Here is a 12,402-nt window from a genome sequence, read left to right as displayed (position 1 = left end):
CTTTTGATTTGACTGACTCTGTCCTGTTATGTCACATTTGGTTTTACTCTCTTCAAAAAAAAGTAATAAGAACTGTGGGAGTAATAAAACCCAAAATGTGTAATTGTCATTGTACAAAAGAGAGGAAAAGAAAGTGCTCTAAAGGACATAACTGCCTGTATATTTAAGTGTATAAGATAGATAACTGATAACTGTGTATAAGATAGATATTACTGAGTTTTGTTGGATCACTGAACAGAACTGTTTGCAGTCTCACTGTTTGAATGTCCACTTTATATGCTTTAATTTTGTAACTTGAACAACTATTTCTAAGATGACAATATGTAATCTATTAACTAGTGATTTCTTACTGTTTATATTTTCTGAAATTCTGTATAATTTGTACCCTTTTTCTGTTTTTTTTTTTTCTTTTTTCTCGTTAAATAAAAAAAAAAAAGACAGGCTAACATGCTGTGACCAACTACTCAAGTTATAAAAGATATTTCAGGGTATTTTAGCAAAACCACTTCATGTCCATGGGAAGCTACAAATGCCAAAGGAAGGGCTTTACCACTCATTGGAGGTTTGTAGTCATGTCCTAGGTCCGGTATCCGGCTTCCTTTTCCTGAAGACCCTGAGGCTGAAGCAGAAGAGATCATGTCAGTAATGACTCAATACATTGCTGTGACAGTTCACTTCATAGCAAGTATTTCTACAAAAACCAAAATCAAAAAATTTTCAGTCTATTTGTCCATGAGAAAATGAAGTAGCACATAAATAATGGAAAAATACAATCTATGTATGCAAAGCAAACTAAGGTTTAGCTTTCTGTGCAGTGAGGCATCTGAAACGCTGACACTTTTATTCAACTGCTGAGACCAGACTGCTAAAGCTGGCCAGTAACTGGGGACAGACCCAATTCTCTCACCCAAGAAACAGCTCCCTAACGGCTGTTTGGGACTTATGGCAGAAGTAGCTTGTACTAGAAAAGGAATCAAGGGACACTATTAGGTTGATGGCTGCACTGAAGAGTCATGTTATTTCAAGGGACTCAGCTATGCTGATTTGGTCTACTGGTTGTCGATACTGTTTTCTCAAACTGTAACTGCTTTTCCAGTGTAAAGTTAGCCTAAGCAGGAGCAGAAAGATAAATGAAGATTTAAATTGAATTCTCAGTTCTTGCTCTGTCACTTAAACATTCAAAGATGGAAATAAATTATCTTCCTTTTAGTTGCACACAAAGGATACTGTCTCCGAGCTCATCATCAAGGAACATAAGAGATGAGACTGCTGACTTCAGGTTTGGGGCCATGCCAGTGGCAGGCTTCAGAAAATGCAAGTATCCATTTTTAAAAACATTCAAATCTATTATTTTTGGACTTGAACTTGTTCTTCAATAACAGAAAAAGATTCTTTGTTAAAGCGATAAAAGGATTCTTTCCCTAGTAAAACAAAGGTATCCCTCAATCTAAGGTTTGCGGCCAGAAAGCAAATATCACACTCCTTTTTTTCTTTTATCATGCTCCTCTTGAAAAGAGGTTTGAAAAAAACTGCAAAATGAAGGCTTTTTCTCATACTTAGTATCATACAACATTTAGTACTGGAATACTGGTTTCATTATGCATAACTGACTTTGGGCAAACTGCTTTTCTTTTTGGGCCTCAGTTTCCTCATTATAGAACAAGAATAAGAATGGTATCTACTTCACAAAACTGTTATCAGCATTAAATGGAAATTTAGTATCATAAACATTTTGACTATTGTTTGATGCATAGTAAATGTTCAATAAATGTTACCAAGCATAATAAATTTATACTATCGTTCTATAGAGGGAGAAAGCATGAAACTTCAGAAATCACTTATAAATAAGTTATTTCTACTTATTAGTTTACTAGAAAAGCATAAACTAGATGTGTTTCCGCAAAAGAAATAAAAACAATCCAAATTGAAGTTATCTGTAACTAGTTCATTTAACAGAATAAATCTAGAGATCTTTGCTGTTTCCAGAGGCTGAAAACCCCAAGGAAGTATCAGTTCTTGGGATATCCAAAAGGGCACATTCCTGAATTTAACTTATTCACTGAGCCCTTTTCCACTGTCCATATTTTTCTTCCTTTACCCACTTATTCTGTGCCATTATTTTCCCAGAAAGCATATATCTTGTGTCACCTCTTGTTATCCATGTGGTTTTTTTTCACTCTGAGTCTAGCTAGGAGGGCTAAACTCAGATTCTTCATATCTGAGTGTTTGTAATCATCAGCTACAGTTAAGTAAACTATGCAGAGCATATGTCATGAAAATAATAGCTAAGAAAATACTTTGGCAATAAACTGATCAGTTTATACTTCTATTTCTCAACATTTTTTTCTTTTAAACTATGGGCAAAATATTCAAGGATCAACCTAGCACCAAAAGGACCAATATGTAAAGAATTTTAATTACTCCAGGTGTGGTGCAGCTAAGAATTGCATTGTGGCTGTCAAGTGAAGAGAATAATGAGCACATTCATATTCTTTGCATGTACATAACAACAATAATAATTTTGGTACTGGGAATCAAACTTAGGACCTTGTGCTTGCCAGGCAGGCACTTGTGCTGCTGAACTCCATCCCTGTCACTATTATTTTTTTATATTTTCATGCTTCTGTGCATGTGCGCGTGCACACACACACACACACACACACACGTTTGCAATTTCCCCCACTGTCCAACAAGATTCAGTGAATGCAAACACATGTTCAAAACCCTGAATCTTAACACCTCTTCCTTTTTCTGACTGTTTTAGTAACCAAGATTTAAAGGTCCTGTATTTCTAATAACTACTCTTAAATCATGAAATTTATATTCTTATAAATGACCTCTGAGAGATCAGATGGCAGGTGATTCCAAGAACAATCAATGCTCATGCTTCCTAAGTTTCTGTTAATAGTTTTATTATCTTCTTTTAAAATGATCACATACATTTAAGAGAAGAAATGGAAAGAGGTTTAAATGAACTCACTGAAACAGAATTAAAGAAAGTATTCATGGAGATGGATAATCATGCAACTTAGTAAGATAAACATGTAGATTGGGGGGGTATAATATTTACTGAATTTGACTACAACTTTTCATTTAGAGACAATACTGAAATTCTATGAAAAATTTGTGTAAGCGCCTCTTCATGCCTCCAGTGCCCATCATTGTTATAGAACTTGTAACCCAGCACATAATCTAGCCCACACTTCTGCCCAAGTCTGCTACAGCTGAGGACTTGATTTATTCAACTCAGTTTTTTGACACTGGTCTGTTTAGTTACTAAGTAAATGCTCCAGCTTTTCAGATAACCCACGTGCTACAAACACAGGACTCCATTCCATACTGGCCAACAAATAATGTGGTTTTAATACATGATACTGACTTTAAAAAAAGGAAACAAAAACAAATAACCTAATAACAGATCACAAAAGAGAGAAGAGAGGCCATCTACTCATTTACCTTGGTCATTAGGCATTTTATCAGAGGAGTCCGCTAACAGGCCAAGCACAGGGGAAGAAAAAACAAGAGCAAGGATCACAAGCTTTGAAGATGGGACATACAGAAGACTTAAAGAAAAAAAATAAAACCCCCACAAACTTCCAAACAAATTGAGTCTTCTTTAGTGCTAACAGAAAAGATGTCTGGGCTTCCATAATTCCACAAACTGAGCCCCCAACTAAATTTCATTAGCCTAAAGTTTTGATTCTTTATTTTCTAATCAATGGCATAAAAACCTTTTAGTCTCTTGTTCTCTACAAAGGTCCAAAAATAAGTTTTTTAGTCTAATTGCCTCTGTGTGTTGAAAGAAAATCATCTATCACAGTACCATGCTGTATCACTTTGAATGGGAAACAAAAGGATCACATCTGATTTGATTGGTAAAAACTTGTACAGCATTGGAATTGATCTGCCCCAAACATCCTGGTGCCAAAGTTGCCCTGCTGTAAAATGGTTAGGTCAGGGGACTGGGGATTTAGCTCAGCGGCATAAGTGCCTGCTTTCCAAGTGTGTGGTCATGAGTTTGATCCCTGGTACCGATAAAAAAGAAAAAGACAAAAAAACAAACAAACAAACAAAAAAAACAACAACAAAAAAAACAAACTCCAGAAAGTTGGGGCTGGGGTTTAGCTTAGCAGCATAAGTGCATGCCTTGCAAGCAGGCAGTTGTGAGTTTGATCCCTGGTACCGATTAAAAAAAAAAAAAAAAATTAGGTCAGGAATCTCGGTAGTACTGATTTGATGGTGGGTAAGGGACCCATTGGGATAAACCTTCACACTATGGCTGATGTATATTACCCACAGGACATCTTATATTACTTATATTACTCATAGATGCTATCTGCCAAAGTGATATGTATAAGCACAGCCCCACTAAAGAGACACATTAACAAAACCCTCAACTCTGGGAGATTTACCTTTAGGTGTTCTGAACTGCACAGCTTCAGACATGGGCCCCATGCCCTTTGAGTTCCGAGCCTGGATTTTGAAGTAATACGGCGTGTCAAGTGTTAGCTCTTGAATCTGGTGAGTCAGTCTGTTTCCTACCACAGGCTCAATAACCCAGTCGTGTATCTCCGCATTCACATCTGTACTGTAATATATGATGTAGCCTGTCCAAAGAAGTTAACATCAAAAGAAATCTCATTCCTGCTTTTACTCTTGTAATCAGAAAGCCAGTAAGTATATGTTACCATGACATGTAGACTATAGCACAGTGGTAAAGAACTTGTGGCACATGTGCAGCAGTGGGCTGTCTGTATCACTGAAAGCTCCAAAAGGTTTGCCATCGATGCCACAGCATGTATGAATAACGTACCCTCAAGGGCCTACAATTAAAATAATGCAGTTCTGGAAACCAATAATGGCCTGATATGCAGGGTTAGCTCTCATCAAAGTGATAACCTGGGACGAAAAACTGGCAGATGGGTGACAACCTCTGATTACCTCAGGTTCCAGTGAGTGAAGTCAATGAACAATCACCAAATGCTTCCACCAGGGGGCATTCAATTCCTACGGATGAGGAGGAAGCCTCAACTGTCAGTCTACCTGATCCACACCATACAAAAACTATTACTGTCGCACAGAATGGAACAGAGTCTAATCAGTCAAAACAAGATCTTGGGAGTATTACAGGACTTCAAAACAAGTTAATAGGAGATCAAAAAGAGTTACTACTATATATCCTAATTTTTTAAGTTTTTCCCTTAATTAAAATAAACATAAGAAATAGCTAAATAATTTTTTTTAAAGAATAGTAGTTACCATAGTGTCTGTCTTTTTCCTTAAAATATTTGGATAAAACTTCATATACTATAGCTTCAAATATTTCCATATCAAAAAGCCCAGAGTAAAGCCTTTCTAATTAATAAGTGAAAATTTTATAAGGCTTCAAGGCCACATAATGGGGAATCATGATTATCACATGCATAGGCAACTAATTTGAAGGCAATAAGATTCACAAAGATGCCCATTCTGGTTTGACTATTGTCTCCTTTGGAAGTCCTGTAATGTTCACAATGCCTAAGTTTTATTGGTCTTGTTCTCCACTGTTTTGTCCGGCTTTATAATATCTAATGAGATGGACAATTCCTTTTAAGGAAACAAGAGACAATGTTGATAACCATTGTTGATGACCTTGTACTCTGTTCTACATCATGTGCTATGTCTATCCTTGGTTTGGACTTACAGCTTTGTTTTGCCATATTTGACTTTATTCTCTCCCCCCCAAGAGAGTAATGAGAACTGAGGAGTAATAAAATCCAAAATGTATAAATTTTGTTATAAAAAAGAGAGGGAGGGGAAAAAAAAAAGAGCTCTAACGGATATAACAACAAGTGTGTTTAGGGATGTTAAATAGCTGACTATATTAATGTTTTTGGATCATTGAACACAGCTGTTTGCAGTCTCTCCGTTTGAATGTCTACTTTGTATTCTTTGATACTGTGATTTGAGCAACTATTTCCAAGATGATATTATGTAATCTATTAACAGGTGATTTCTTACTGTTATGTTTTTTTTTTGTAGTTATGTATTATGTGTAACCTTACACTGCTTTGTTCTGTTTTGTGTTTTTCTCTTTTTCCTCTTAAATTAAAAAAAAAAAAAAAAACAAAAAACTATTACTGGTTTTAAAAGAGAAAGTGAAATGTAATCTGAGTCAAGTGGTGCTTGATTCTTTCATAGAAGAAGGAAGAATCAGAAAACCAAAACAATGGCATAAAGGTCAGGGTTATGGAAAGGGATTCCTAGGGAAAGGAAAGCTAAAAGGAGGGACAGTGCTATGAAACACTTGTTTCCCTTAGGTCACCTTATTCATACTTCAGAATCCCAAATCAGTCCTCCACACTCACTTCCACGGAGGAGAGGTTCAAAGGGGAAGTGTTGGGAGCCGCAGCCCCGAGCCCGGTCGCCTCACTTGGCGGACGTGAGGCCTGTAGTAAAGAGTAAAGCCTGAGGTAGATTACCCCTCCCATCGAGCACGTTAGTTTCCTGCTTACCGCGTAAGCAACCCGCTCAACAATATAGTCTGCCTGGCAACTGATGATGTTAGCCAATCAGCTTGCCTTGCTCACTTTAACATGATTGGACACTGTATCTGTATATATACTGGTGCCACCCCTGGGGGGAAAGGAGAAGCCCGGAAGTAGAAGCCCAAAAGGAGCCGCGGGGAGCGGACCAAAGGAGGCTTCGGCTGGGAGCGATCCCAGGGCAGGCTGTACGGAGAAGGAAAATAAAAGAAAAGGTTGTCCACTGCCAGACTTTGTCGTGTGTCCTTCCTGCCGGCCGGAAGCGACATCGACATTTGGAGGCCCGCACGGGGACTGATCACCCCCGAGACGTGACAGTGGACAACGCTCCAGTACAGAGCTGCGAGACAGGTGAGTTGGGGATAAGCCTGGGCTCTGGGTGGCGCGCACCTACAGGGCTTTTAGACTCCCCTCAGGCTCACGCGTAAGTGGCGGATTCCTTGGGCCTCACGCGGTGAGTAACATATTAAAAGATGGGAAACATGCTAGGTAGCAACACTAAGAGCGAGGGTGGTTGTGGAGAAAGCTCTCAAGAGCTTACAAAAGTACGCAGGGTATTTGAGCAGGCCCAGTCAGGGAGCTCCCGAGAGGGGCCCGTCAAGGGGAACAAAGATGCTAAGGAGAAGGACGGGGCTCTAGCCTCGGAGTCGTCTGACTCCGAGGACGAGGGAAAGTTGAATGGCAAGGAGGCCAAAGAGACCAGCTGTCAGGAGCCTAAGTCACTCGATAAGGAGTCGCAGGGTTCTTTCCCAGTAATTCAGGGTACCACAGAGCCATTTGTTGACTTTGTGGCCCGAATGCAAGATGCTGCCGATAAGATATTTTCTGATCCGAGAGTGGCTAGACCGCTGGTAAGGCAGCTGATTTTTGAGCAATGTACAAAGGAGTGCAAGGCAGCGATAGCTCCTCATAAGAACAAGGACCTCAACGCCTGGATTAGGATATATAGAGAGATAGGGGGGCCGCTCTCCAACTCGGGAGTGGCTGCTCTCCTGGCCGCGGCTGTACAGCAGAGGGGACCTCGCGGGTTAGAAGGGGAATGTAAGGCTAAAGGGTGTTTTGCCTGCGGGAAGCCAGGACACATTAAACGTCATTGCCCAAACAATGCAGATGCTAGGCCTCGCCCTAGGAATGAAGAACCATATGTTTGTGGGCGATGCAAGAGGGGATCACACAAAGCTGAGGAGTGTAGGTCGGTCTTTGACGCTCAGGGCAACCGTATTTGTGGACGAGATGTTAGAGGGCCAAAAAACGGCCAGAGGGGGCCCCCTTCACAGGCGGGCCCCCGCCCCAGAGACAGGACAGCTCAGGATGGCAGCCTTCAACAAAGGCCACCCCTGGGTCAGCAGGTGTGGACCTCAGTGTCGCCTCCAGACTTATATTAGCGCCTGATATGGGTGTTCAAGTGGTTGAAACCACCTTTAAGGGACCGTTACCCGAAAATTCCGTGGGTCTGGTGATCGGGAGATCCTCCACGGCCCTTCGGGGTCTCATAGTAGTCCCGGGGGTCATAGACTCAGACTACACAGGACACATTAAAATTATGGTTCAATCTCTTGTGGGTACTATGGTAATCAATAAAGGAGACAAGATAGCGCAGCTCTTGCTGCTCCCCAGTCTCCACAGGAGATTTCCCTCAAAGCAGAAAATTAGAGAAAGTCAAGGTTTCGGTTCCTCAGGGGAAGTCTTCGAGGGACTCCATATAATACTTGATAAAAGGCCCATGCTCTCACTTAAGGTCAATGGCAAGAATATAACAGGGCTCCTAGACACAGGAGCTGACCGTTCCATTATCTCTAGAAAGGATTGGCCCTCCAACTGGCCCACCAACACTGCAGATAACACGCTGCAGGGCCTGGGGATGGTGTCAGCTCCTCAGGTTAGTGCTTCAACCCTGCTCTGGTGTGATGAGGAGGGTCATCAGGGCCATTTCCAACCATTTGTGTTGCAGTTGCCAGTGTCTCTATGGGGAAGGGACATCCTCACTCAGATGGATGTCACGCTTACGTCAAACTGCTCCCCCCAGGCTAAGGATATACTCAGGAACCAGGGATATACCCCCGGCAAAGGCTTGGGCAATGCCCTACAGGGTCGGACATCCCCAATACCAGTAGAGAACAAAAAAGGTAGGCAAGGGCTGGGTTTTTCTTAGGGGCCGCTGAAGAAGCTCTCCTACCCACTTCGATCAAAATCACCTGGAGGTCAAATGATCCGGTTTGGGTACCTCAGTGGCCCCTGCCTAAGGAGAAGCTATTAGCCTTGTCAGAAATAGTCAGTACACAACTTAGATTAGGACACATTAAGCCGTCAACCTCCCCATGGAACACCCCCATTTTTATAATTAAGAAAAAGTCTGGCAAGTGGAGGCTGCTCCATGATCTAAGGGCGGTCAACGCGCAGATGCAGTCCCTGGGGGCGGTCCAGAGGGGGCTGCCAGCTCTCTCAGCCATCCCTCAGTCCTGGCCAGTTTATGTTATAGATCTTAGAGACTGTTTCTTCTCAATCCCCCTGCATCCAGAGGACACTCATAGGTTCGCCTTTACTTTACCCACCATTAACCAAGAAAGCCCTGATCTCAGATACGAGTGGATAACGCTGCCCCAAGGTATGGCCAACAGTCCCACTATGTGTCAGATTTACCTTGATTCCCTACTGGCCCCCCTACGGAAATCCTTTCCCAAGATAAGATGTGTGCATTACATGGACGACCTTTTACTCAGCGGCAGGGACCCAGACATGCTAAATAATATGCTCGGCCAGTTGGTCGAGGCCCTGAGACAAGCTAATCTGCATGTTGCCCCCGACAAGATTCAGGGAGGAGAAATGGTGACCTACTTAGGCGCGAAAATCTCCCCTATGCTAGTCTCTCCACAGAAGGTCACCATTAGGACGGATGGCGTTAGGACCCTAAATGACATACAAAAGCTATTGGGAGACATTAATTGGATTAGGCCATATTTACATATACCAAATTCAGATCTCAAACCCCTGTTCGACCTTCTGAAGGGAGACCCAGATATAGCCTCCCACAGGAGGCTCACTCCTGAGGCAAGAGCTGCCTTACAGAGAGTGGAAAAAGCCTTAGGTGGGGCTACCTTACACAGAATTGAACCAGGGCGACCTTTTGATGTCTGTTTGCTACAGACTAGTCTACAGCCCACAGCGGTGATTTGGCAGAAAGGACCATTACTGTGGATACACCCTAAGGTCTCACCTGCAAAAGTCATAGAGCATTACCCGGAGGCAGTCGCTTCATTGGCCCTTGAAGCGCATGATAGAGCTGTCCAACATTTTGGCTCAGGACCACAAGCCATCCGAGTACCCTATACCGCCAGCCAGATCAAGACCCTGGCTGCCTGCATAGATACATGGGCCATTCTGAGATGTGTTTTCCATGGGGATATAAACAATCAATACCCTAAAGACCCTATCTTGTCATTTGTCACTCAGCACCCTATAATTTTTCCAAGGGTTACTGCCTCTGAGCCATTAGTCCCAGCAACTACACAGATGGCTCCAAGACGGGGATAGGCGCCTATGTGATCCTAGGCAAGCCCCCGGTTACCATACAATTTGAACCTGATCAGCCTCAGGTGGTGAAACTGCAGATCGTTAAAATGATTCTTAAACGGTTCTCAGAAGCCATTAATATTGTCTCCGATTCTAGGTATGTGGTCAATGCTATGCAAGTGCTTGAGACTGCCGGTTTAATTAGATCCACTTCCACAGTGGCTGGGCTGTTCCTGTCTATCCAGACATTGCTTCAGAACAGACACCATAAGGTCTTCACCACCCACATAAGAGCACATACATCCCTGCCAGGGCCTATGGCACAGGGGAATGCGGCTGCTGATACTGCCACTCGCCCGTTATGGATTTTTACCTTACTAACACCAATCGAGCGAGCCCGTGCCTTCCGTGATAAGTTTCATGTCAATGCCAGGACACTAGCAAACCATTTCCATATTTCCAGAACAGATGCACGAGATATCGTGCGACTATGTGACTCCTGTGCCACATACAAACCTGCCATACCGATGGGAGTAAACCCTCGAGGTTTGATCCCTGGTGATGTTTGGCAGATAGACATCACACATATACAGGAGTTTGAGACTCTTAAATATGTTCATGTTTCCACAGACACCTGTTCTCACGTCATATTTGCAACAGCAAAAACAGGTAAAAAAGTGTCTAATGTGATCAATCATTGCCTGGCGGCTTGGGCCGCATGGGGCAAACCAAAAATATTAAAAACTGATAATGGACCAGCCTATATAGGCAAAGCCTTCAATGAGTTCTGCAAAATGATGGAGGTTCAATTAAAACATGGTATCCCATACAATCCCCAAGGTCAAGGAATCATTGAGAGGGCTCATAGAAGCCTCAAAGAAATTTTACAAAAACAAAAAGGGGGAGTAGGCCAAGGCCTGGCCCCAAAGGCACGATTATCCATGGCACTATTCACACACAATTTTTTAAATTTAAATAATGATAATTGCTCCCCAGCCGTGGAGCACTGCAACCCTTCCCCCAACCATAAAGGGTGGGTGAAGTGGAAAGATGTCCTGACAGGACAATGGATGGGCCCGGATCCAGTGGTCAGCTGGAACCGAGGCGCGGTTTGTGTTTTCCCACAGGAATCGGGACGAGAACCACTGTGGGTACCGGAGAGACTGACACGGGCGACAAAGCCCTCGACTGAAGATCAGACCTGCCCTACCGGAGATCCATCACAGACCAACCAACAAGATGAATAGAGATAGCGGTAGCCCGAAATGGACAAGAAGATCCTCAGGCATATGCATGGCTCGCTCGCCTAGCCTACGACCGAGTCTAGGGGTGGTGAGCTTCCCACACTCCTCCTCTAAAAAATTATGACATAGCTGGGTAGGAGAGTCAATGACGGGTAAGAGCGTACTCCCCCGGTGCGACTCAACCTAAGCCAGGCCCTACCCCATCCTGCACGTAAGCCGCTGGACTGTTAGACGCTGCCCAGGTCTAAATTTCTCTCCGAGGGGATTTCTTTACGGAGAGGAAATGAGTGCAAGCTTGTGTGCATCCAGGTTCCGTCCAGTTTGTGCCTGGCCCTAGAAAAAGGACGAGGGCCTCAGGGCCTTGGCAGACCATGGGACGGCCGACCAGGGTCTAAGCCAAGGACCTACGGTGGGCCTACGCATAGGGCATAAGCCTCTGCACCCAGTCCAGAAAGGGCTACGATGCGCACATTCATAAAAAATAAAAAAGGGGGAGATGTTGGGAGCCGCAGCCCCGAGCCCGGTCGCCTCACTTGGCGGACGTGAGGCCTGTAGTAAAGAGTAAAGCCTGAGGTAGATTACCCCTCCCATCGAGCACGTTAGTTTCCTGCTTACCGCGTAAGCAACCCGCTCAACAATATAGTCTGCCTGGCAACTGATGATGTTAGCCAATCAGCTTGCCTTGCTCACTTTAACATGATTGGACACTGTATCTGTATATATACTGGTGCCACCCCTGGGGGGAAAGGAGAAGCCCGGAAGTAGAAGCCCAAAAGGAGCCGCGGGGAGCGGACCAAAGGAGGCTTCGGCTGGGAGCGATCCCAGGGCAGGCTGTACGGAGAAGGAAAATAAAAGAAAAGGTTGTCCACTGCCAGACTTTGTCGTGTGTCCTTCCTGCCGGCCGGAAGCGACATCGACATTTGGAGGCCCGCACGGGGACTGATCACCCCCGAGACGTGACAGTGGACAACGCTCCAGTACAGAGCTGCGAGACAGGTGAGTTGGGGATAAGCCTGGGCTCTGGGTGGCGCGCACCTACAGGGCTTTTAGACTCCCCTCAGGCTCACGCGTAAGTGGCGGATTCCTTGGGCCTCACGCGGTGAGTAACATATTAAAAGATGGGA

The 12,402-nt window shown here is 43.7% G+C and overlaps 1 protein-coding gene across 12 annotated transcripts in view; it reads right to left on the bottom strand.

Annotated features, from left to right (window-relative positions):
• The window catches only part of Neo1 (neogenin 1), a 198,757-nt gene that overhangs the window by 25,651 nt on the left and 160,704 nt on the right, over positions 1-12,402 (bottom strand). For 6 of the 12 annotated variants that reach the window (XM_005000069.4, XM_063243432.1, XM_063243434.1 and 3 more), the window contains exons 20-21: positions 4,413-4,607; positions 551-619 (exon numbers count right to left, since the gene is read on the bottom strand). In XM_005000069.4, coding sequence (XP_005000126.1) covers positions 551-619; positions 4,413-4,607 — 264 coding nt within the window. Of the gene's footprint in view, positions 1-550; positions 620-3,456; positions 3,490-4,412; positions 4,608-12,402 lie in introns of all 12 variants that reach the window. The other 6 variants (XM_003462198.5, XM_005000074.4, XM_005000070.4 and 3 more) reach the window with 2 other exon arrangements.

Source organism: Cavia porcellus, unplaced genomic scaffold (assembly GCF_034190915.1).
Source record: "Cavia porcellus strain 051 isolate PalLab524CR breed Dunkin Hartley unplaced genomic scaffold, mCavPor4.1 scaffold_38, whole genome shotgun sequence".
Lineage (NCBI taxonomy): Eukaryota > Metazoa > Chordata > Mammalia > Rodentia > Caviidae > Cavia > Cavia porcellus.
This window is presented reverse-complemented; position numbering and strand designations above follow the sequence as displayed.